General features: G+C 38.4%; 1 protein-coding gene across 1 annotated transcript in view; it reads left to right on the forward strand.

Annotated features, from left to right (window-relative positions):
• Positions 1 to 25270, forward strand: part of LOC122801189 (collagen alpha-4(IV) chain-like) — a 1621248-nt gene that overhangs the window by 706369 nt on the left and 889609 nt on the right. The window contains exon 15 of the mRNA XM_044070748.1: positions 10367 to 10426. Coding sequence (XP_043926683.1) covers positions 10367 to 10426 — 60 coding nt within the window. The remainder of the gene's footprint in view (positions 1 to 10366; positions 10427 to 25270) is intronic.

The following is a 25270-nucleotide window of genomic DNA, read 5'->3' on the forward strand; positions in this document are numbered from 1 at the left end:
CAGAATTTTGGGTCTCATGGCATGTATGATTGTCATGATACCCCTGGCAAGACTTTGCATGAGAAAGATATGGTGGTGTCTGAAGTTTTTTTGGTCCCAGCAGCAACATCCTTTGTCTTTTCAAATCCTAGTGCTGGAGAAGAGAAATCACTTGGTAGAGAGAGCAACTATCCTTAAATTTGGGTCTACCCTTCTCCCTGCCTGTTCCAAAGCAGCCATTCACCAAACACTTCGGACTTTGATTGGGGAGCAGTTTCAGGAGTGATAAAAGTACAAGGTGTGTGGGACTTCAAGGAATGATGCAGGCACATAAATATAAAGGAGATGCTTGTTCTGATTTAGCCACTCAGCTCTCTGAATCATCTTTGGTCTCTGGGACCTCTTCAAGTTGCTATAGACAATACCCCTGTCCTGTGGTACATCAATAAGCAAGGGGAGACCAGGTCATACCTCCTTTGCAGATTAACCAGGTTAGCTTGGGATAAAGCTTCACATTACAGTCTCACTGTACAGGTGTCCTACATTCCGTCAGACTTTATTTCCAATGGTTGTTTTTACTTTTACCTCAAAAGATCTGTTCTGGCTCTTTATTCTTATTGGTGTTTTTAACTTCCCTATTTCCACTTGTCTTTATCAGTTTTTTAAACATGTGATTTAGTTGTCATTTCTGATTGGTCTGTATTTACTTTAAATATGTGTTTGGAATTTGTATGTTTGGTCTGAAGAAGCAGTGTTGTTCTCCCACGAAAGTGCTCACTATTTTCGTCAATAAACATTATCTGCATCACTCAGTCATGGCAGTTTGTAGTATCTTTTTTCAAGTTTCTATTTCTGTTTTACTCCACACTCCTAGTTAGCAGTCTTTGCTTTTGCTTTTGGCTTATAAATTTTTTAAGTAAGCAATATTGTGAGATTTCCTGGTTATCTTGTAAAACTGGCCTAGGAGGTTGCCTCACCATCCGAGAAACATTGTATTAATTTGATAGTTAAACCCTTGTTATCTTCTGGGTAAACTGAAAGTGGGAGGTAGTCAGTGTATGTGGAGCACTGAGCACAAACTGTTATCTCAAAGATCTTGTGCAGGGGGGCTAGCAACATAGTTAGCTTACTATTAGTTATTTCAGCCATGTCTGGCTTTTTAGAAACACAAACTAACTTTGTTTACTTCCATCAAGAAGGAAATTAACATTCTAAAATATGCTGTTATTATACGAGTCATAGATCATTTGTAAAGTTAAAACCCAGAGACGGATATATAACAGTTCTTTTTGAGCAAGTAAGTTATTGAGATTGGTATGGGCTGAAATATATTTGTCCGACCACATTTACTGAATGCATTTCATCAAACAAACCTGAGAAAAGCAACATTGTGTAGAGAAAGAGGGAAAAAGGAAGTATCAGGGACTCAAAATATACCCTGTAATCTATTACAGCCTATTATAGGGTTTATGTACCTTGAGGGAAAAGTACGTGTCCTTTGCCAAATGTCATTTCACTGAGTTTAGTCTTTAGAATAATACATTTCCAGGAAACATTGGATTATGCAAGTAAGCTATCATAGTGGTAGGAATGTCATAACGTTCTACGAAAGGGAATCAAAATATCCCATCATATTTGAAATCAAAATGTTTCATAAAAATGTTTGCTTAAATTTGGGATGGGGATGAATGCTTCTTTAAAAAAAGGAATTAATCGTACTTGCTGTAGATGTTGCATCGGATACTCATTCTCCACTATCATCAGTTAAAACAAAACTACTTATTGGGTGTAGTAGCTTCTGCAAAAGATATATACGTGCTAAAAAGTCATTTGCATGCCTGCAACTGTAGGAGACATGAGTTTTGCCTTTTAAAATCTTTTGATGCTCTGCCTTGCCACAGTTTTACAACAATAACACTTACTGACCATTGCTGTTTTGCCTTGCCACATAGTTTTACAGAGATATCCCTTACTATGTGCTACTGAACCAGAACTTATTGCCAGTCTCTAACAGACTTTTCATTCCTGTCAATGTAACTGAACTAAACATTCAGAATAGCCCTCCTAGACAAGAATAAACCCTGGTACTCACTTGTCACCAGTTTGTGAGATGAAATACCCTACATTTCTGATATACAGATTATTATCTGACAGCTAATCTTCAAAGCAGTACAAAACTCGCTCATACCTTGTTGAAGTCTGTGTGGAAAATGTTCTTGCTTATTTTCATCTATTCTAGTGTTAGTCATGATAGCCTTTCAAAACTTCATTGATTTGAAGCCTTCTGCCTGGAGTCCTAAAGCCCATTAGCCCTTAGAAATGTCATACTAGATTTTACAAACTGAGCTGTAATCTCAGTAGTAAATGAGCCTAAAGCTTTGATTATCTAGGTCTCTACTTCACTTAATTGCAGACTGCTCTGTTTGCAAGGCCTTTGGGCCATGTTCACTAGCTGATCATTGTAACAAGTTAATTCTAAAGGGTATTCTTTCCCCAGACCCATCTAACGATAAACCCAAGAAGGATAAGGAAAACTATATAGATAAGGATCGATACATGGGGCCTAGACAAAGGAAAACAGATGATGCCAGCCTTCCTCTGATGTCAAGACTGGAGACAACTACTTCCTCTTTTTCTGCAGCTAAACAACTTTCTGTTCAGGCCATATTGGCTACAGAGCATACAGTTGTACGGACAAGTTGCCAAGGCCTTCAGTTAGTATGCATTCTTCCGAGACAGAACTGTCTTGCCTTATTTCCAGGCCTCATTACATTTCTTCCTTCTGATCTGCCAGATCCTTCAGAAGCACCAGTGACACAGGCTGAAAACAAATGATGAGAGCCTTTTTGAAGCACAGATTGAAATAGGTGTCATCACATTCCCCTCTGTGCCTAGGGCAGATTGGGTTAGTCCCTCATCTCCCTTACTTGTTTCTTCTCCAATCCATGTTTCAGTACTGGTGGTTTTGGAACAAAGATGCTTCCTGGAGCCTATACACCTGAAGCTGACCAGGACTCTTAGCTCGGTTACAGATCTTACTGTTCTGATTCACTGAACACCGAGGCATTTCAATATCCACCGAAGCATTTCATGTCAAATGAGTCTCAGAATCAAATGCTTGATACCAGGTCGTCAGCTCCATCTTCAGCACCAAACCATTTGTAACTTTATTTGCTGTTGGAGACATCAGTCTTCAACTCATCAGTACTGATCTCCTCCACAAAGCCATCCTAGTTATCGGTATTGGGAGATTCCTTCCTTAGTGCCACTTATGTCCACTTCTGTGGGGACAGACATGACACCAGGTCAGGCCTCTCTAGTACCAGCAGATCTGGAGCTAACATTCGAGGTCATGGAGAGGATAACTGCTTCTCTCCCAAAGACTTTCTTACAGTCTTCAGTGGTGCCAGCTCCATCACAGGACACCTGGCAATTCTGTGCTTCAGGTCATTTATCAAGCTTCCCAAGATCATAATAGAGAAAATTGCCTCAAGCAACCTGAAACATGCTCATTGTAGGTCCTCTGAGGAATTGCATCCCCTCACCACATGTCCTAGAAAGGGGATGTGCAAAAGGAGGTAAATAGACCCCCTATTTGAGACTTGTACATCCAACTCTAGCTTGGATGATTGAGAGGGTTCCCCCTATTCTCCTCTAGGAGATGCTACTTTGGGAAAGATCCGAGAATTTATGAGATAGAGGGGATCTTGGCTTACAGAACAATCCTCTCAGAATGAGGAGGTTTGGTGGTCCTTCCTGTCAACTGTCTGACCACTTTGGCCACCAAGAAGGAATTGCAGGAACATGATTCCTTGGAATTCATCCTGAGAAAGCCTGATAAGATTATCCACTGTCCTATGGTTTGGCAGCACTGGTACAAGGGCCCTCTAGTGAAGTCCTTGATCATAGCAGCAACAGCAGTCACCAAGTGAAAGCTGTCTGATGCAGCTGTTGTCCATCTGCCTAACAAGGATCAAGGGTGATGGATAGAATGTTGACGTGTGCATATACTGTGAGCACTTTTGCCCTGAGGGCATTGAATTTTTCCTCACACATGAGCTGCTTCCAAAGAGATTTAGCAGATTAAGCTATAGACCCTTTGTGAAAACCACCTGCTCCACTGTCAAAGAGACAGTTAGAGACAATGTTAAGCATCTCAACAACCTATTCATACTTAATGCTACCAATGGAGTGGCTAGAGCAGTGGAAAGTGGGCACAAGTATTGCCATGAGGCTCCTTGCCTGGCTCCATCTTTGTGACTTTGTAGAAAACTTCAAAGCAACCTTCCAGACGTTGGCCAATCATCAAAAAATATATATATTTCAGATGAGGGAGGTCCTCCTGGCACCACAGGAATTCCAGGACCTTCTCCCTCAGGGAGTGATATTCATTCAAACACATACAATACCTGTAGTGTGATATTTCACTATGCAAGGAGGAACCAAATCCTACCCCTCTGCAAAGTGGCCATGAGGGTTTGGCAGTGGTGATTGCTTCACATCACTTTCTGATCACAATGCACATTCTGGGGAATGTCAGTTGTCTTGCAGATAGGCTCAACAGGTTCATCCTAACGTCTCTTGAGTAGTCTTTCAATCCTCTGGAAACTCTTGCAATATTCAACATCTGAGGCCAAACTGGCTGCAGTCTCTTTGAATCACTGGATCAACACCATGTCCAGCAAATACTTCTCCCTGATTTCAGCAGATGGACAATCCTTAAGAGATGCTTTGGTCAATGAGTTTCCCACTGGACTTTTATATGGCTTTCTTTGATTCCTCTAATGTCCTACAGCATGCAAAGCTGCTGTGATCTTCATTGCCTCATGCTGACCATAGCAATTTTTTCCCCTTGCTCAGGCCTCACTTAAAGTGCCCATGGTTTCTAGATACTTGTCCAGATCTTGTGTCACACTTGTCCAGTCAGCCTCACCTGGACTTATTCAATCTAAAATTAGCTGCTTGTTTTTTACTTTCCTTGATTGCCAGTGACCCTTTTGTTATCTCAGAGTGTGGTTTGCATCCTTTCTGGATTTCAAAAAAGCAACCACTTGCAGACAAAACAAGTGCAAATAGAAATGCTTCTCCGTTTGAGCAGTCAGTCAGAGAACTGACCCCTTTTTCTGCTTCCATTCCTGAAATTTTAATCTTTAAAAGACTTTTTAAAAGATATAATTGGCTTTTGTATCCAACTTTGATAATGTCATTGACTTTCATTTAGTTGCTTCTCATTAGTTGTGTAAAGTCTTTTTGAAAGGAACATTTCATCTGTGAACTCCTATAAAGGACCTGGTTCCATGTTGGGACCTCAGGTTTGTTTTAGAAGCATTGTCAACACCAACCCCCCGTGAGCCAGCATCTTCAGCATAGCTAAAATTCCTGTCCTGGATAATTGTTTTTAGCTGTGACTACATCTGTTAGAAGAGTTTCAGAAATAAAGGCCCTATCTTCCAGCCCTCCATACTTAATTTTCCATAAAAACAGAATGTTCCTCCAAACTAACCTAAAGTAACATTGTCCATATAGTTATCAAGTTGCATTTCTTGTGCACATACTTCACAGAACAGATCTTTCCCTGTAAACTAAAATCTCATTCCACAAGGTGACTTACTACTTCAACAGCCTTTTTTAGAAATTCAACTGTGGATGAAATTTGTGCTGCAGGAATTTGGTAATTTGGAACTACTTCAGCACTGAGTTTTCAGTAAGATAGGCATCTCTTTTCTATGCTTTAAAGTGATGCTATATGACTCATATTACTTCATACGTACTGAATCACTTTAATGTAGAAAAATTAAGAACTAATTTTGATTTAGTTGCTACTTTGTCATACTTTTAAATTATTTTCTTGCCAAATGTTTTCTGAAATTTGAATTAGGTCAGGATAAGCAACAACTTTTATACTGTAGCACACAATAAAATGTTCTTATAAAAGTATAGTTTGGTGTATATATAAAATCCGATAAACAACCAGCGCTAAATAGTATCAGCTCACCTTAATGAATCCACTTAGAAGAGGTTTTGTTCCTTATGGCTACAGCAGTGGGTTTATGAGTGCATGAACAGTGATCCCAGTAGCCATCGAAACATTTTTTACATCACTGTCTCTAATAAAAGTACTTATAACTGTACAGTCAGGTGCTGCCTCTGAAGGAACAAAAGTCTTTGGAGCTACACTGTGCATGACAGTTTTGGGGCCTAGAACTTTTAAAATAGTCTGCCTATGTAATAACTTAAATATGTGGCCTCTGTTACTACTGATTGTAATTTTGTTACAAAAAAGTATTGCCCTTTCCATATTATGTGCTTCTTTCTCTAAAGGTGCATGTGCTTTTATCATCAACACTTTTTAATGGACTCACAAAGTCCCTGAATTTCATTCCTGGATCACTCATTACTCCTCAGACATTATTATTCTTAGAGAAACTTGACTCAAACCACATATGAAGGATTCTGAAATTATCCCCCTTGGCTATACTATCATCCGCTCTGACAGATTATATAAAAAAGGTGATAGTATAGCAATCATGTTTTCTAACCATATCTCTGTCTCTCCTTGTTCTGTTTGTGCACCTAAATTCCTCCCTGATGCGATCCGTGTCTCTCACTGTAAATTAAATGAGCATAAAACACTATGTATAATTCTTCTATATATTCCCCCAGGAAATAAAATCCCTATTCTGGAAGGCGTCCTACACTGGGTATCTAGTTACATTTCTCAAGAAATAATTCTTGGTGATGTCAATATTAACTGGCAGACCTTCACATCAGACTACCCTTCCACTAGTATCAATCTATAAGGTTTCAAACAACTCATAACTTCCCATATTCTCACTTTAACAAAGCTAAAAGCACTGGGACTACTCTGGACTGGATCCTAGTCTCAAATCCAATCCTTTACTACTCTGCAAAAGCCCTCCCAGACTCCCTCAGTGATCACTCTCTCATCTGTGTTCAGAGACTAGCAACTCACCATATCAAAGAGGACCTTTATAAAGACTGATGTAACCTCTCAAATTTCAATTCCAAGATCTTTAACGACATCCTTAATAACATTAATTGGTCCATCCTCTATTCTCTGCCACTGCATAATGCTGTTTTAAAATTTAATACAATATTTCTTGACATTCTTAATAGCCTCACTCCTATAAGAAAAAAGAGCGGTAAATACACTCAGTCACCCTGGCTATACCCTTCTAGTAGACAGTTAATGTATAAGAGAGACAAACATTGGAGAAACTGGGAAAAACAAATCTCAAGCTCACCTACAGACCTACAAATAACTTCAAAACATGGTAAAAAAATAAGTTGCTACTGATAAGAAATATTATTACTTCAACCCACAGGATAACCAAAAACACATCTCTCAAAAAAGTTTAGTCCACTATCAAGAAAATATTACACCCTGGAACTCCTAATACTCATAACCCTTGTCCAGACATATCACCCTTAGAAACTGCTACTAAATGTAACTCCCACTTTATAGACTCAATAGCCACCCTCATCCCAAACTCCCTACAGAATCATTCCACCCCTGACAAATGTCAGAGCTCTAACAATGCCATTTTCAACTTAAAATCTGTCTCTGTAGACAATCTTCCTTATGAATATCTAAAAATTGCTGTGCCCTCTATTGCCTACCAAATCTCTATCTTGATAACCTGATCCATTTGTGAGTCAGTTGTCCCATCTGTCTGAAAAAAAAATTCACACCATTCCTCTTCATAAGTGGGGGGGAGGGGCTCCACTGATATAACAAACTTCACATTAATTGCAATCTTGTCCCCTCTTTCCAAGATCTTAGAAAAATGTATTCATAAACAACTTTTCCAATATTTACTCCAAGAAAATCTATTAACCTCTATCCAACATGGCTTTTGCCCAGATCATAGCAAAGATCAAAACTTGAGCTTTGCTATAACAAAGTAGCTAGATTTGTAGCCAGTAGTCATACAACTCCCACCACTGCTCCACCCTCAGATATTTAAACTGGCTTGAGTTACCTCACTACCTCAGGTTCACCCAACTCCTCCTTGCTCATAAAATAGTATACAAATCTACGTCCTGCCTAGCAACCAGCACCATTCTTAACCATCACCTCCCTAATCGCCCTCTTCGCTTTTCTGAGAAACATTTCCTTGAAATCCCTAAATCGAAAAAATCTATCAGTCATTGCCTATATTCCTGCTCAAGTAACCAAGGTCTGGAACAATATTCCTACAGATATTAGAGGAATGCCATTTAGTCACATATTCAATCTCTAAAGTGATTTCTCCTGGCTCTGTACATGTCTTACACCAGGCTGGCACTACCCGATACTCCTTCCTTCTTCCTTCCTTCTCCCGTCTCTTTCTTCTGCTCTTCCTTTCCCCCTTTCCTTTCCTTCCTTCTCTTCCTTTCTCTCCCGTCTCTTTCTCCTGCTCTTTCTTTCCCCCTTTCCTTTCCTTCCTTCTCTTCCTTTCTCTCCCGTCTCTTTCTCCTGCTCTTCCTTTCCCCCTTTCCTTTCCTTTCCTCCCTTCTCTTACTAGCCAAAGCACCAGTTACTTCTCTGACAGCTCCCTACTTTAATTCCATTTACTAATCTCCTTGCAACTACAAAATCTCTTTCCTTTCTCTTAGTCTTGTGCCCACATTTAAAATGCTTAACATCTTTACCATTGGTTATCACTATTGATTGTACTTTACTAGGTGTTCAATATCCTATGATTGTTGTTTAATATTCACTCTATGATTTTCTGATCTGACTTTATTTATCCTGTATGTCGATTCTACTGTTTATTACTCCACTTCATGTGATAATATTATGTAGTTTATAAACTGAACTATGTATGTTGGAGCTTTTCTTCTTGGGTCTCTGCTGACAACGGGATGCATGCCCAGTCAGACTTTCCCAGTAAACAAATGCCAAATAAATAAATAAATAAATAAATAAATAAATAAAACATATTGTTTGCACCAGCTGTTGGGCTTAGCAGCTCAAGAATACTGCATTTTTTTTTACTACAAATGAGTAAGAAAATTTCATATGTTTCATGGCAGAGCCATACATACAAATCTTGCCTTTGCCTTCAGAAAATCCAAATGCACCCCTCCATTTGAAATTTGTAGACTTTCTTGCAAACTGCTCCCCCTTTATTTAGGCATGGCTGGTTTGTCTGCCAAAAACAGTTATGCAGCTATCTTAGTTCCAAATAGGACAGACAGAAAATAAGAAAACAATTGATATTTAGTCAGATGTGTACATTGTTGTTGGCTCTTGTACTTATTTTATGCTCATGGCTACAGTACTACTAGTGTGTTACTAGTAACATAGTATATAGTTTAAGAGAGTTAACTGAGCAAAATGTAATTTTAAGAAACAGTGAGCAGATCTACCTACATCCATGTTTCTTGTTTTAAATTTCCATAATATCAGATATATTTCTATTCATGTAATTTAGAACCACTCAGAAGAAATCACTTGAGTGCATGTTAATGCTCTTTCTAAAACAAACTTGGCCTGTACATTTCTTTATACATCCATTATGTCAAAATACAGTCCTCAGCAATATTGGCAATGTATCATAACCAACAAATATAGCAATAACTAAAGGTTTCTAACATTCTTAATGACAATGTAATATTTTAGAATTCAGTTGATCAAAGCTGCTGAATTCTTCAACAGTCACTGTACTTTAAATTTATATGTTTAATATGAAGCAGTTAAAAGTAAACAGTATTTTGGGTCATTGCTATAACACTAAGGATTAAGGCTATGAGCTGATAATGCATTTTACTTTGCATTTCTGCTTTTGTTATGTTTATCTCAATTTATGGTGTAACTGTCATCAACTGTTTTGTAAAGTGTTTTATAATAAGTTAGTAATATATGTGCTAATGCTGGTATTGCTTATGACTGTAATCTGTTTGAAGCTAGCGTTTACTAAATGTTCAATGTGTATTATTATCTTGGAGCTTTTCTCCGTGGGCCTCCGCTAAAAATGGACATGTATCTAGTCGGACTATCCCAATCAACAAATGTAAAATAAAAAATAAATAAACTAACAACCATATTAGCGCTTCTGGGACCAGAGAGAAATTGTACTTGTGCCCACAGGTATTACCTGTCTAATAAAGGAATAAATAAAGAAGTAAACAATTGACTGAAAATGCACCTTTAAGGACTTCTGTTATACAGGTAAGCATGATTTCCTTGTGTTAATTGCTTTTTTCAGTTCCTTCTGGTATAGCACCTTGCACTTAAGCAATAATGCTTGAATTCTGAGTTGAATTACTGTAGGGTCCATTCATAGTCTATGATTATTTGCCAGATGCTATTTTAGGTTTGTTAAATTATATTATAAAAACATATTCTTCTTAAAATAATTTAAATATCTATATTTATTAGGGTCCACCTGGATTTGGAGAGAAAGGTGAAAAAGGCATTCCAGGATTTCCTGGAAACAGGGTAAGATTTGCCTTCTTTTAAGATTATTTTACCACTTGTATGCACTATTGACTCTCTTGTTTCGATCTGTATACTAGAACGTGGCTATCTTGGGCTTAATTCTGCATTTTGCTCATGTTTGGCTGCTTGACACATATTATAGTGATGTGTTTTACCTTGAGGGTAGTACATTATTCTCTGAGATCATGGCATTCTGGAGAAAGAGGAAGTGAGGCTTTGTTTTCATTTGTATTTAAATTGTTGCTCTTTCTTCAAGTTGCCCTGACTTTACTATGAGACTAATGCATTAAAAGGTGTGTAATGGTAAAGTCCAGCACATGCCCCCCCCCCCCCAAGTAAAAGCATTTATTTGACTTTATTTTGGAGTATTAGCACAAATACGCTATTTCTTGCAGTACCACTTGACTAACGTTTATACACCTGAGAAACCATTTCATGCTTTCCTGTATGAGGTAATGTGACTCTATGGGCTAGGAATTAAGTTGGCCTTTAAAGATCCTGCCTCTATATATGAATCCACACATTTATAATTATTAATATTTCAGGGAAGGTATTTCACTGTAAACTCCCTACTGGAACCTCATTAATGAGATCATTGAGAATAATAGATTAAAAAGATAGCGATTAAATAGAAAAGATTGTTACTGCAAAAGTTGTTGCATCGAGTATTATAAGAACAAATAAAAAGCCTGATAAATGAGTATTTTAAAGAGTATATGAAGAAGGTGGGGATTAAATAAAGAATATTGCTGTTATTGCAAAAGTTACAGCAGTACAAGAAAAAATCAAAGCCTGATAAAACAGTTCCATTACTTTTTCACCTAATATTTTTATTCTACCTATAAATTTCATAGTAATTGTATATAGCTGGCAGCAGTAGGAATGGTTAATTAACTAACATCCTTGACTTGTGGCTGATATTTAGTTTTTCCTAGGTTCACATAACATTGGTACATGGAGTTAGGTGTATCACCAGATGCCATAGTAAATAGGCACCCCCCACACCTTGACATGTTTATTGCCAATGTATAGCATTTCCTTCATTTAGCTAAGTGTATCCCTGCAAAGATTGACAGGTCCACTGTGGCAAGTCTGCAAGATGGGATGCCATCTAGCTGAAATGCTCAAGGTTCTGGACTTTGTTGATGTGTCATGGGTAACATGTCTCTTCAGTGCTGCTTGGATGGTGGATGGTTTGGACATAACTTTAGATTGATAATCTGAGGAAGTGGTTTAAGAGTGGTCCATAAAGTGGGGGTTCAGAAGATGTGTGTTGTACTTATAAAGGGATTGTGTTCCGCTACATCCCAAGGAAGCTCCATGCACAGTAGTGGAATGGCAATTTAATGTGTAAATCAAATCTCTGATTCAGAGGGAATAGTGTGAATTCTGTTCTGACCAACTAACAATGGATCAGTTGTTTGTTTTTTTTTTACATATATTATAAATGTTCATAGTCGTTTGCCACTACTGTCTACAGAGATGCATGTACCTGGAATTTGTTGTGATAAGTGCCCCTATAGGGTTCCAGGGCCTCTGCTATACACCACTATTTTTTATATTTGAGAAGTGAGAACTGTCATCGCATTCTTGATATGAAGTTGAATACATCCAAGCTAGATGTCTGACTACTCTAAGGGTGTTTGTGCCTTTTCTCCCGTCCAGTTTGTTATTTTCATTGACAGAGCATCAAGGTCTGCAGTGTAACTAGTTTGGAGATGTGAGGCTTACATCTTTGTTTTGTCTGACAATGTCCTTAGCATTAAGTGACTTTGTTCTCCTGTATGCACTGGATCCAAATGTGAAGCAGATGGGATGAGGCTCAGTACCCCAAAATCAGATGTTATTGTTCTCTTCCAAAAAGAGGGCACTTGTCCTTGCATGTGTTGGAAGAATAGTTATCTCAAGTATAGATGTTTAACTTTCTTTGGATTGTGCGCACGAGAGAAGATAAGAGAGTCAGGAGACTAATCAATAGGATGAAGGATGGGACCTTTCTGATATGGTCTGAGATTTTGAGGAAATGCCCCCTTCTGTGATTCCTCCAGTTCATAAAAGGCAAATATCTACACAGACCTTTATCATGTAAGCTGTTACAGTTTAATAAAGTACTGACAAAGATCTGAGGGCCTTGAAGTAAATGGTGAGAGATCCTTTGAACGCATTTGCTGCTGAAGTAGTTAAGGTTTAATAAATTACAATGTTTAAGTATTTTAATTATGTTTAATTATGAATACAGCAACAGTAAGAGTTCAGAAAAAGCAGTCTTAGCTAAAATTTGCACACTCTAGAACGTGGCCACTAATGTCTGGAAATACCAAGTGAACAATAAGACCTCTGATTTATCCTTTGGTTGTTAAAGGTGTACGTATGTGCGATAATGACAAAATACTTTAGTAAGGACATCAACACTAAGATTGCAAAATTACATCTTTTTTATTTTTGAAAGGCAGCATGAAAAGAAAGACGACACTTCTAAGCGCGTTTCATTTTTTTGCTAGTTTAATATTTTGCTTCTTATGCTGTGCTACATATTCACATTTATTGTGCAATGTATAACAGTAGGAAAAAATCATGTCATAAATTAGGAAGTGCAGTGTCCAGCAAGGAAAAAAAAACTTCCCTAATCAATCTAAAGAAGCAACTTGGGAGTAATTAAGTCTACCAAACTAAGTTTGAGGTAAGTGTAGCCTCCCAGGCCAAGGACAGTCGCAAAGCTTTCTATAGCTATGTCCGCAACCTCAAAGCAGTACAAAGTAATGTGCCAAACCCATTGGAAATAGAGCCACCTGTACCAAGCTGGAAGATACAGCAAATCTACTGGTCAACAAGTTTATCTCCAATTCTCCAGAGCACCAGTCAGGAAATACCCTTAACCATACCTCCTCCAACTATCACTAGAGAACAGGTCCTCAATGCACTCTCCAAAGCTGAGGACACTGCTTCAATAGGAATATTCAAGGATGCCTTCTTAATAGCATAAAACATGACCTGTTATGACCAATAGTATCACTATTTAACCATAGCCTCCAGGCAGGCTTTGTGCCAAGTGAAGAGAGGACTGCAACTGTCATCCCTCTGCATATGGGAGGGCCATCTAACTATAGACTCATAATTCTGACTAGTCTCAAATGCAAGGGCAAGGAAAGAATTATCATGGAAATAAACAATGACATAGGAATGACATAGGAAACCTTCAGTCACTAGATCTAACCAAGTTAGGTCTCATCAAGGACAGGTCATTCCTACTCAATTTAGTGGACTTCTGTGAGAAAGCCACCAAAGCAATGGATATGGGGAAAAAAAGCACATACAACCTGTCTTGACTTGGCCAGAGCATTCAACACGATATCCCACTTGGGTGTTGTTGACAAAGTCATGAAATTAGGTGTAAACCCCTATGTCACCCACAGGATAGCCAACTGGCTCACAGAGAGGACCCAAGAAGTTATGATACGGGAGTCTAAATCCACAAAGAGGCCAATCAATAGAGAAATTCCTCAGGGTGTAATGTCAAGGATGCTGCTTTTTGGCATCTCTCTCTTGTCAAGGCCAATGCCAAGGGCCTCTGGCTGATATAGTTTGTGGACTATTGCAAACTGGGTGCAGTCATAGAATCTCACAGTGAAACAAATACCCTACAAGAAGGCCAGACAAATAACTGGTGCCAGAAGCACAGTTTAAATCTCAGTGCCAAGAAATGCATAATAACATCCTTTAGGAAGACAGCTACCCATGGAAGATACCACATTGACAATACACCCCTACGAGTAGACCCATTGGTCAAGGATCTGGGAACACACATAGACAGCAACATGGTTTTTGACCATCATTTGTCTATGGTGACAAGGAAATCATTTATTTATTTACTTTTTTATTTATTTGACATTTGTTTACTGGGAAAGTACGACTGGGCCAGAAGGGTAACATTTTCAGCAGAGGCCCAGGGAGTAAAGCTCCACAATTACAATTTTTCAAAATTCAAGTACAGATATTTTAAATCACAAATTGCCACACTACAAAACATCAAGTACATATATTTTAAATCACATAGTATAATGTTACACTACAAAACATAACAGTGAAAATAATGTTGTGATGAGAAAAACATAGAACATATGTTTCATAGTAGAGTCCAATTAAAATCAACATGAGTTGGGGAAAATATGTGTGGAGGCCAAACCTAGTGGGCTATGACTGACCAAGTTTGCAGTTGACTGCAAGCTGGGTGGGAGCTGTCATCAATTCCACTAGTGATGTGGACATTCTCCAAGATGGTCTCACCCAAACAAATGACTGGTGCCAGAAACATGGCTTCAAGCTGAATACAAAGAAATGCATCATCATCCCCTTTGGGGAGAGTTAAGTCCCCAGAAATGATCACATTAATAACAAAGTCCTAAGCATGCAGTCAGTTGTGAGGGATTTGGGCACCCAGATTGATTACAACCTGACTTTTGACCACCATGTTGCTTCCACTGTACGGAAAGATTTCTACATGGCCCACCTCATAAGAATATCTCATCCAGGGACAAGGCGGTCATAACATCCCTGTATTCTTCCCTTATAAGACTCATTATTGAGTACAATGCCCCATTCGGCATGTACCTTATGAAGCACATGCAACAGCTGGAGAGACCACAGAGGTTCCTCAGCAGGGGATTCCAGGGCCTCAAAAATCTATCATACACAGATAGGCTAAAAGCCCTATCCCTCTACTCTGTTTCATACAGACTCCTCAGAGGTGACCTGTGTCTGGCATACAAGGCGATCTCAGACCCCACCCTGATTGGACTGCTGCATATCGGCAAGTCAAGCTCCACTTGAGTAACCCACACACACGGCCTCAACCTGGTCTGTGACATCAATAGGACTTGTTGGCAGGACAGATATGTGTCCCAGAGACTCCCCTCATCTATGGAATAGACTCCCTCTTCACTTCAAGCAGAGTACCTGTTTACCCCTTTTTAAGCACAACCTGGATAACTGAATGGGAAATAGAAAATACATCCCTGGGATTCCTCCTGTGTCCCTGCTGGACAAGGGCACTGGGTACTGCTTTGTCTATGCATGGGCTAAAGTCTTGGCTAGGCATATAAGGGCCTCAGGGCCAATAGCCTAGTAACTTCCTATGATTCTATGATCCTATGAAAAACTTATTAGTCATTTTATTTGGGATATAGATTAGTATGTGATAAATAAAACCTGAAACAATTCTAATAATATATTTAAATTTAAAGAGATATTAGAGATTACAAGATTAGAGATAGTGAGGGAAAATTGAGTGATATCTTAGTATGAGAGATGGTGTTCATACTATGGTTACAGAAGGAAGAAGGATGGAGAGAAGGAGGTTATAAGAAGAGTGCAGCGAAAGGTGTCTGCAGGTAGCTTAGGTGAGTAGGAAGGAAAGAGAAAGAGGGAGAGGAAACTTCTGCTGAGGCAGATTGGCCAAAAATACTGCACTGATGGGCCCTGATAACATCTTGGGATGTTTAATAAATAGCATAAAATCTTGGGATGTTTAATAAATAGCATAAAACATGACCTCTCTGGTCCACTTGAATCACTTCAGTTGGAGCCTTCAGTCAGGTTTTGTGCCTAGGGAATGAAGGATGGCTACAGTTATTCCCCTGTACAAAGGAGGTGCAACCACTAATCCAGATAACTACAAGCCCATAAGTCTTACTAGCCTCATATGTAAGGCCATGGAAAGAATCATCATGAGCATGATAATGAGGACAGAGGTAACCAGGAAATGCGGGACCCATCACAGTTCAGTTTTGTTAAAAGAAGGTTACAGCTATTAAATCTGGTAAACTTTTTGAGAAGGTCACCAAAGCATTGGATGAAGGTAAGACTGTGCACACAACTTACCTCGATCTGGCCAAGGCTTTTGCTACATTGCCCTACTCAGGCATTAATGAGAAGCGCATAATTTAGGTATAATCTCTTTTATCACCCACTGGATAGCCAGCTAGCTCAATGATAGGAACCAGGAGGTCAAAATAGGTGAGACCACCTTCACAAAGAGGCCAGTCACTAGCAGAGCTGACTAAGTTTGCAGATGATTGAAAGCTGAAGGTTTTCATCATCTCCCCTGCAGACACTAACATTCTTCAAAAAGGTTTATCTCTGACTAACAAATGATGCCAAAGCCATGGCCTTTAACTCAATGCTAAGCATACCTCTCAACCTGGAAACTTCAAAAATCTGGACAAAGGCCCGTGAAAAGTAGGTACAACTGACCAAAAATCTGTACACTGATTAACATATAATTTACATACATAATAATGTAACCCTGCCCACCTCAATGGAATTGTGGGATATGAATATTCAAACACAAATTGAAGAACAGGCAAAATATTAAACGCAAAATATAACAGCACAATAGTATTTTATTTATATTAACATTTGAACTTGTATCATACTTATTTATTTAACATCTATTTACTGGGAAAGTCCAACTAAGACAGAGCCCATTTTCACTGGAGGCCCAGGGAAATATGCTGTAGACTCATGTCTTTGGAATGTGGGAGAAAATCAGTGCACCCGGAGGAAATCCATGCAAATTCAGGGAGGACATGCAGACTCTGCAAAGAAAGCACCCCAGCAGAGAATCAAACCAGAGAACCTCTTCCTGTGAGCAGCTGCACCACTGCATCGCCCAAATTTATTTATCCAATATTTGATGGAATAAAGTGGATAATGAATGAAATCAGTGACAGAGTACCATCCGTGTACACTATTTCCATCTCAAACTAAAAGAAAATTTGCACTGGATGGATATAATGATAGGAAGCTGACCAAAATCCATTAGAAATATCAAGAACAGAGAAAATGTTAGTACCCAGTAACAGCTATTAAGTTATGAAAGGAATAACTTTGTTGAGGACTTTATAATCGCACACACACACACTATATATATATATATATATGTATGTATATATGTATATATATATATATATATATATATAAATATATATATATATATATATATATATATATATATATATATATATATATATATGTCACCTAGAACAGTTTATTTTAGGACAAATTCTGCATTGTAAATTCTATTGTAATTTTTCAGTGATCATTCATCACAAATACATCCTTTTCTTCAGAATCATGCAGTATCATGTACAGCTAGTACTAAACAGTGATAAAAGTCTGAGTTTTGCACTTTTGTCATCATCTACAACAAAATGTTATACTAACCCCTATATAACATAGGTCAAATCATCTTTATAACTTGAAACTGCTCAGCAGAACATACCTAAATCATTCAACCAATTACATTGACTTGACTATAAGGGAACAACAGTAAAATACCCTAAACTGTTCATATGCCAGGCTGCTTAGAAAACTAAGACTGAAGCATGGAAGTAGGTTCTGTTTCTACAAGGAACCGTCTCTGCTTTTTGTGTTTATTTATTCTTTTTGAATGTGCTTGTATATATGTGAGGAAAGGGCAGTACCATGCATATATTACAAAAAAAAAATGTTGCCATAGCAAGGTCACCATGATATTGGCTAATACATGGTTAACATCTGGTGGTTAATTTTTAAATGCAGTTTCGGTTTATTACATTTGCCTTTTCTTAACAAAAGCTGACAGCATGTCAGCTTGCACCCTTGCACTTTGAAAAAGACTTGTTTAACCTGTATTACAAAAAATTACTGTCTGTACCAAAAATATTACTTGCTTCAACCAGAACGTCATGTTAAAAGTGTTTCATTATGGTCATCATGCTGTTCTATAGCATTTATTAAATGTTAGCTATTTTTTTCCACCAAGGATCATGGCATTTGCTCTCTACTGCACTAGATGTCATGTTTATCTGTAAATATGCAACCTGTGTTAATTAAAATAGCAAGAAAACAACGTGAAATAATGGCTTTCTTCAATACCGAAGTTAAGGAAAACAGTAAAAGCTATGTTTAAAGAACTGCATGAAGTCAAAGACTAAAACAGTGGCACACTGGTGCATCTTGCTTGGAAATATGTCATGTTAAACCTGTGCTTAGCATAATATTTGTAATGCAAAATGCAGTCCTAGTTCCTTTTATTAACATGCCCCCTTTCACCATCTATCACTTTTTAAAAACTCATTTTGTAACCACACCAAAATCAAGAATGGCACAATCCCACAAAATAAAAATAAAACTGACAGCAGCAAGGTATGAAGGCTTCTGTTTATTCCACACACTAAAACGAGTCCAAACTAAGTGCAATAAAAGATATGATAAGTGCTTTTGTTCAGAAGTTTTCCAAATTTCATCAGATCTGATGCTTTATTATTTGGGCATAGTTTGGACTCATTTTAGTCTGTGGAATATGATGAAGTTTGGAAAAATTCTGAATGAAAGCACTTATCATATATTTTATTATTTGGACATAGTTTGGACTCATTTCATTTTGCAAATCAAACATACCTCTTATCAACTGTTCTCCCAATTTTAGAGAACATATGTCCGTAATTTTGCTTGTTTGATTTTTCTGTTGAATTACTGAGGATTATAGTCAGTTAGTAATGGCACTCTACTGTGCAGAACATTCCGCTCTGTGTTTGTGGTTACTACTAACTCAAATTTGAAAACTAAAACGATCCCAGTCCGACTATGACAGATGATCACAAAGCTGATGTCATCACACATGCCCCTGCATGCTGGCAATGCATGATGACATCAGCCATAACTTAAAATTATAAAAAAAAAAAAAAAAAAAAAAAAAAGAAGAAGAAAAAAAGAAAAATGGGAATTGAAGGGGCCACATGGAAATTCGTGGCACCCCAATATTTTGGCCTCAAAACTGGTAAATACAGAGGATATCAGTATGGTTGAGAGGTATGATGCTAAGAAATGCATAATTTTACCCTTTGGGATGTCAACCATCCTGGCTAATTACCATGTTGATAATACACCTCTAAGAGTTGACCCAGTGGTCAGGGATCTGGGTATGCATGTAGACAGTAGCTTAACTTTGACCATCATGTGGGCATAGTGCTGAGGATATCCTTTTATGTTGCATAACTTATAAGTAAGGGCTTGATATATAGGACCAAAGAGGTCATTATCTTACTGTATTCCATCCTTATCAGACCAGTCTTAGAGTACAGTGCTCCCTTTGGTATGTACCTGACCAGGCATATACAGCGACTAGAGCGACCTCAGAGGTTTCTTACAAAAAACATACAAGGCATAACAAACCTGCCTTATGCACAGTGCCTTACAGCAATTTACCTTTACTCAGTCTCCTATAGATTATTGAGGGGTGATCTATGCTTGGCTTACAAGACATCCGCAAACCCCACACTTATAAATCTCATACATATTCATAAGTAAAAGATTACCAGAAATTTTTTTATTTATTTTATTATTTTACATTTGTTGACCGGGCTGGTCCAGCTGGATATATATCCATTTTCAGTAGAGGCCCGGGGAGAAAAGCTCCACAGATAAACAAACAAAGCTGTTATACAATGTACAAGAAAAAGTATTACAAATTGAATATTGGGTAAAAGTATGAAACAAATGACATTAAATTATAATACTCCTACAAATTATTTTTTTAGTAGGAATATCTAAGGCAGTTACCAATACATCGTTAAGATACATTCATATCATTGGTCATTCTAGTTTACTCCAGTTACTACTTCCAAGGGGGTAAGTGGTAGTAGTAGAAAAAGAAGGAAGTATAAAGATAGACAAGAAGACTACTTTCAAGGATACATACAAAATGTACATAGTTCAGAGTGCATATAGGTGCTACAACTTCAGAGGGGAAGGCAACAAAGAGAGGAAGAAAGTAGGGAGTGTAAAGATAGCAGCAGAAAAATCAAGAAGATTAGTCTGGGTAACAGCAAGGACACAGCCAGTGAGTTTTAAGGTGTTTCTTAAGACTTTGTTTAAAGAGTGGCAGGGAGGGTAGTGAGGTTAGGTCGGATGGCAAGAGGTTCCATTGTTTTCCAATGGTATTGTAGAGTCCCCAGCCAAGTTATGGTAGCTAGAAGTTTGTTGGAAGAGCGTAAGGAATTAAGATTTCTATAGGGTGCTATAAGGTTGTTCAGTATTGGTGCATTATTGGGTTGGTAGAAAATCTTATGAACAATAGTAAGTTGGGAAAGTATCAGAATATATTTTAGTTCGAGCCAGTCTAACTGTTGAAGGTTAAGACAGTGGTGAGTTCTATATGGGTTTCCAGTGGCAAATCTAGCAATACTATTGTAGGAGTTAGTTAGTTTAGTAAGATTACTTTTTTTAGATTTGTGTAAATGGGTGCAGCATAAAGAAGAGTTGAAATTAGATGGGAGTGGGCAATAGTAGTTCTGGCTGTTGGAGTTAAGAAGGGTTTTATCCTCTATAGGGAGCCCATTTTTTTTATTTACAGATTTAATGGTGTTATTAATGTGATTATCAAAGGTGAGATTATTATCAATTGTGATTCCTAATAGTTTGGTGGTAGAGTCTGGGGATATAAGGGTGCCATTATTGGATCGGATGGAGAAATCTATGGGGGGAGGACTTACTGTTTGGTGTAAACAGTAGTAGCTTGGTATTTTTGGTGTTAAAAAGAAAGCGCCATTTTAAGAACCATGACTCTACTGTGTTGAAAGCTGTCTGGGTTAAAGATTGAAGTTCGGATGTAGAGTTGGCAGAGCATATGATCATAGAATTGTCAGCATATTGTATACAGGTGGCTTGAGGGATAGCTACATGAAGGTCATTGATGAATAAAGAGAAAAGAAGGGGACCCAGAATGGAGCCCTGAGGGAGTCCAAGGGAGACTGGCAGGTGGGATGATAGTTGATTCTCCCAAAGAACTGCCTGTTGTCTGCTACTAAGGTAGGACTTGAACCAGAGAATTGCTTTGGTATCTAGAGAGAGGGTTGACAGAATATTTATGAGAAGGGGGTGGTTAACCATGTCAAAGGCTTTTGACAAGTCGATAAAGAGTGCTGATGAGAGGGTGTTGTTATTACGGTTGTTGTTAATGGAGTTGGTGAAAGAAAGGAGACCTGATGTGGTACTATGAAAAGGCCTGAAACCGTGCTGGCAGTTTGCTAGAATGTTATGTTGAGTTAAGTAGTCCATTAGCTGATGGTGGATGCATTTCTCCATAATCTTTGCTAATGGTGAGAGGAGTGCTATAGGCCTGTAGTTAGAATAGTCATTAGAGTTACCTCCTTTATGTAAGGGGATAATGTGGGAGATTTTCCAGAGATCTGGAATGATTCCTTCAGTTATGGTACGATTTATCAGGATGGATATAGGATATGCAACTACTTTAGCTGCTTGTTGGAGGTATTCAGATGGTAACTCGTCAGCTGAGGGGGTACAAGGCTTAAGTTTGTGGATGAGTTTTTGGATATAAGAGGTAGAGAGGGGTTGTAGTTGGAAAGTTGGCCGAGGATCAGGTGGGGAGTTAGTTAGATCCAAGTTGTCTGAGGCTAGCTGACTGGCTAGAGATTGTATGATGTCTGTGAAAAAGGTATTAAAGGCATTAGCAGTTTGATGGGAGGTATTGTTTTCTGACCCTAGAGGGGAAGGTGTGCTAGAGTGGCCAGGATGAAGGAGGTTTTTTAAGCTTGACCAGAATTTTTGTGGATTATTGTGGTGAGTTTGCTGCAATTTACAATAGTTGATTTTTTTGTCAGAGAGTATTGCTTTTTTGTAGCATTTCTCAACTGTCTAAAGGTTTGTTATTCAGAGGTATTTCTGGATGCTATCCACTTAGCCCAGGATTTATTTCTAAGTAATATCATTTGTCTAGTATCTTTTGAGAGCCAGGGGGCAGGTTTGGACTTTATTCTAACAGATCGTTTGGGTGCATGCCTGTCGAGGATTGTTAAGAATTTGTTATTAAAATATATAGTGGCCTCTTCAAGAGGGAGAGTTTTTAGAGGGTTCCAGTCACAGGCACTAAGTTCTGTCGGAAATACAAGGTCTAGGGACCAGAATTTTGTCTATGAACTAAACAGAACATGCTGGAAAGACAGATATGTGTCCCAGAGACTGCCCCTCCTATGGAACAGGCTTACCATCCATGTGAAGCTGAGTTTGTCTATTACACAGTTTAAGCACAACCTATACCACTGGATGGGGAATAGGAAATTTACAGCAGGCCTGGCACCTATGTCCTTATGAACAGAGGTAGCTTATAAATGCTTTGCCTTCAATGTCCTCTTTGGATACAGGACATCATTATTCTTTCAGGAGAACTCGGATAGTCTTACAAAGTTCCCTTGGGTTGTTAGCCTAGTAACAATCTAGGAATCTATGAGTCTGTAAGGTAACGTAGTGGAAAAAACAAAAGAAAGGAGTGGAGTAGGAGGTCGGAGAGTGTTGTGAAGGATGATTTAGACTGAAGTGAGTGAGTGAAATATAGTGAGTATGTTCAGCCAGGACTGGCACAGGAGCAGGTCCAAGATTCTGTAAAGTATTCTTTTAAGGAACATTTAAAAGTGGGTAGGTTAGAAATAGCTCTGGTGGGTTGAGGTAAGGAGTTCCATTTTTTGCTACTGAGTATGAATGTAGGCTTTGTCCTGGGGATTTATTTATGTTATTTATGGTGAGAAGTTGTTTTTCTTCTGATCTAAGTGTTATTTTAGGGAAATAAATGTTGATTAAAGGGGTAAGAGCTGGGCAGGCTAATAATGTGTGTATTATCTTATGTATTGTTATCAGTTGAATGTAGGAGAAGTGGAGGCAGAGTTCCAGCCAGATGTGGAGCTTTACAGTGATGAGTGAAGGAGGATGAATTAGTAGCAAACTTGGCAATTTTATTGTAGCAGCTTTCGGGTTTGTTTTTTTACGGAGGATTGTAAATTGGTTAGAACTGGTATTCCATAGAATAGAGAGGGCAGAAGGTAGGTTTTGGCTAGAGTAAATTTTGTGGGTGTGCTCAGAAAATGTTTATTTCTACATAGCATGACTAGTCTTTTATGGGTTTTCTTCATATTGCTTTGGATATGGAGGTCAAATTTAAGATTATTATCTATTATGACCCCTAATAATTAGGTATGGTGAACTAATTTAATTTCAGTGCCATTTGCTGAAACGATTTTGAAAGATGCTTTGTTATGGATGTAAGTTTTTGAGGTAACGAGGAGGGGGTTGTTTTTTGGGGAGTTGAGCAAGAGTTGGGCTCTTCTAAGCCAGGTTTCATGGAGATGGCAGCTTGTTGAGTGATTTCTTGGAGGTGTGTTAATGTGTAAGGAAAAGCAAATGATGATAGAGTCATCTGCATATTGAATCAAGGTGCCTTCACAAGATGAATGTACGTTATTGATAAAAATATTGAATAGCAGAGGGCCAAGGATTGATCCTTATGGGATTCCTGTGGAAGTGGGAGGGTATGCAGAGATGGATCCCTGCCATTTTACAGCTTGTTGTCTGTTGGCAAGGTAGAAGATGATAGACCAAGGATGGAAAGTTGATTGAGAAGTTTAGTGCGTGAGATCATGTCAAAGGCTTTTGATAGATCTAGAAATGCTGCAGGTACAAATTTATTAGAGATGCAAGCTTTATTGACAGTGTCTGTAAATAAGAGTAATGCAGTATAGGTACTGAGGTCTGGCTGAAATCCATGTTATGTATTAGTGATTAGCTTATTTTGAAAGAAATAGTAGAGAAATTGTTTATGACTACATCCTTCATGGATTTTAGAGAGGGGAGACAAAGATGGCTACGGGACAGAACTTTGTAATGTCAGTGGAATTACATCCTTTATATAAGGGGATAATATGCACCATTTTCCATAAGTTAAGAACACAGGATTCTGTTATTGATTACTTAAGAATGGTGATCGAGTATGCTATTGAATCTGCACCTAGATTTAGTTATCCCAGGAGAAGGTTGTCAGCTAAGGAAGAACAAGGTTTTATTTAATGTAAAAGCTTTTTTATGAGAGTTACAGAATCTGGCTGAAAGGTAAAGTGGGTGTAGTTGTATATGTGTGTGTGTGTGTGTGTGTGTGTGTGTGTGTGTGTGTGTGTGTGTGTGTGTGTGTGTGTGTGTGTGTGTGTGTGTGTGTGGGTGTGTGTGTGTGTGTGTGTGTGTGTGTGTGTGTCAGACGTTGCAGTTAGGTGAGTTTTGTGATTGAAATGTGCTAGGGTCTAAGGCTGGGGAAGTTAGCTGCATGGAATGGGGTATGTTAGGTGAGTTTGACGTTAAGCTGGCTATGTATCCTATGAAGTACGTATTCAAATAGATAGCTGTTTGAACAGGGGGAATGTCTGGGTATGGGCAGGCATCATTTTTGGTACCTGGGTTGATGAGACAGGATATGGAGGACCAGAATTAATTAGGGTTGTTTTATGGCTATCTTGTAGGTGAGTATAATAAATACTTATCTCTTTTAACTTGTTTTTTTATCATTCAGTGTTGTGCATCTAATAAACAAAGTTATGGCATCTAGGTTCAAGAATGTCATTGTTCCACTGTTCTCAGTCTTTATCAGGCCAGTCATTGAGTATTACACCCCCTTTGGTATGGACCTTACTAGGCATGTGAACTACTAGGGCATCCACAGAGGTTCTTCCCAAAAAGAATACTGGGTGTAAACAACATATCCTACACGGACCCCTCCCCTTAATGCCCTATCCTGTACTTGGTATCCTTTAGGCTTCTGAAAGGGGATCTATACCTGGCCTACAAAACATCATGTGATCCAACTCTGATGGATCTGTTACACATCTGCAGAACAATAGCATCAGAATTGCCCAATCTATTGACCTAAACTTCACCCGCAACATAAATAAGACATGCCGGAGAAACAGGTTTGTGTAACAGAGACTAGATATTCTCTGGAACAGGCTTCCCATCCATGTCAAGCAGAAT

The sequence above is a fragment of the Protopterus annectens genome, chromosome 4.part1, assembly GCF_019279795.1.
Source record: "Protopterus annectens isolate FY-2018-M chromosome 4.part1, PAN1.0, whole genome shotgun sequence".
NCBI lineage: Eukaryota > Metazoa > Chordata > Ceratodontiformes > Protopteridae > Protopterus > Protopterus annectens.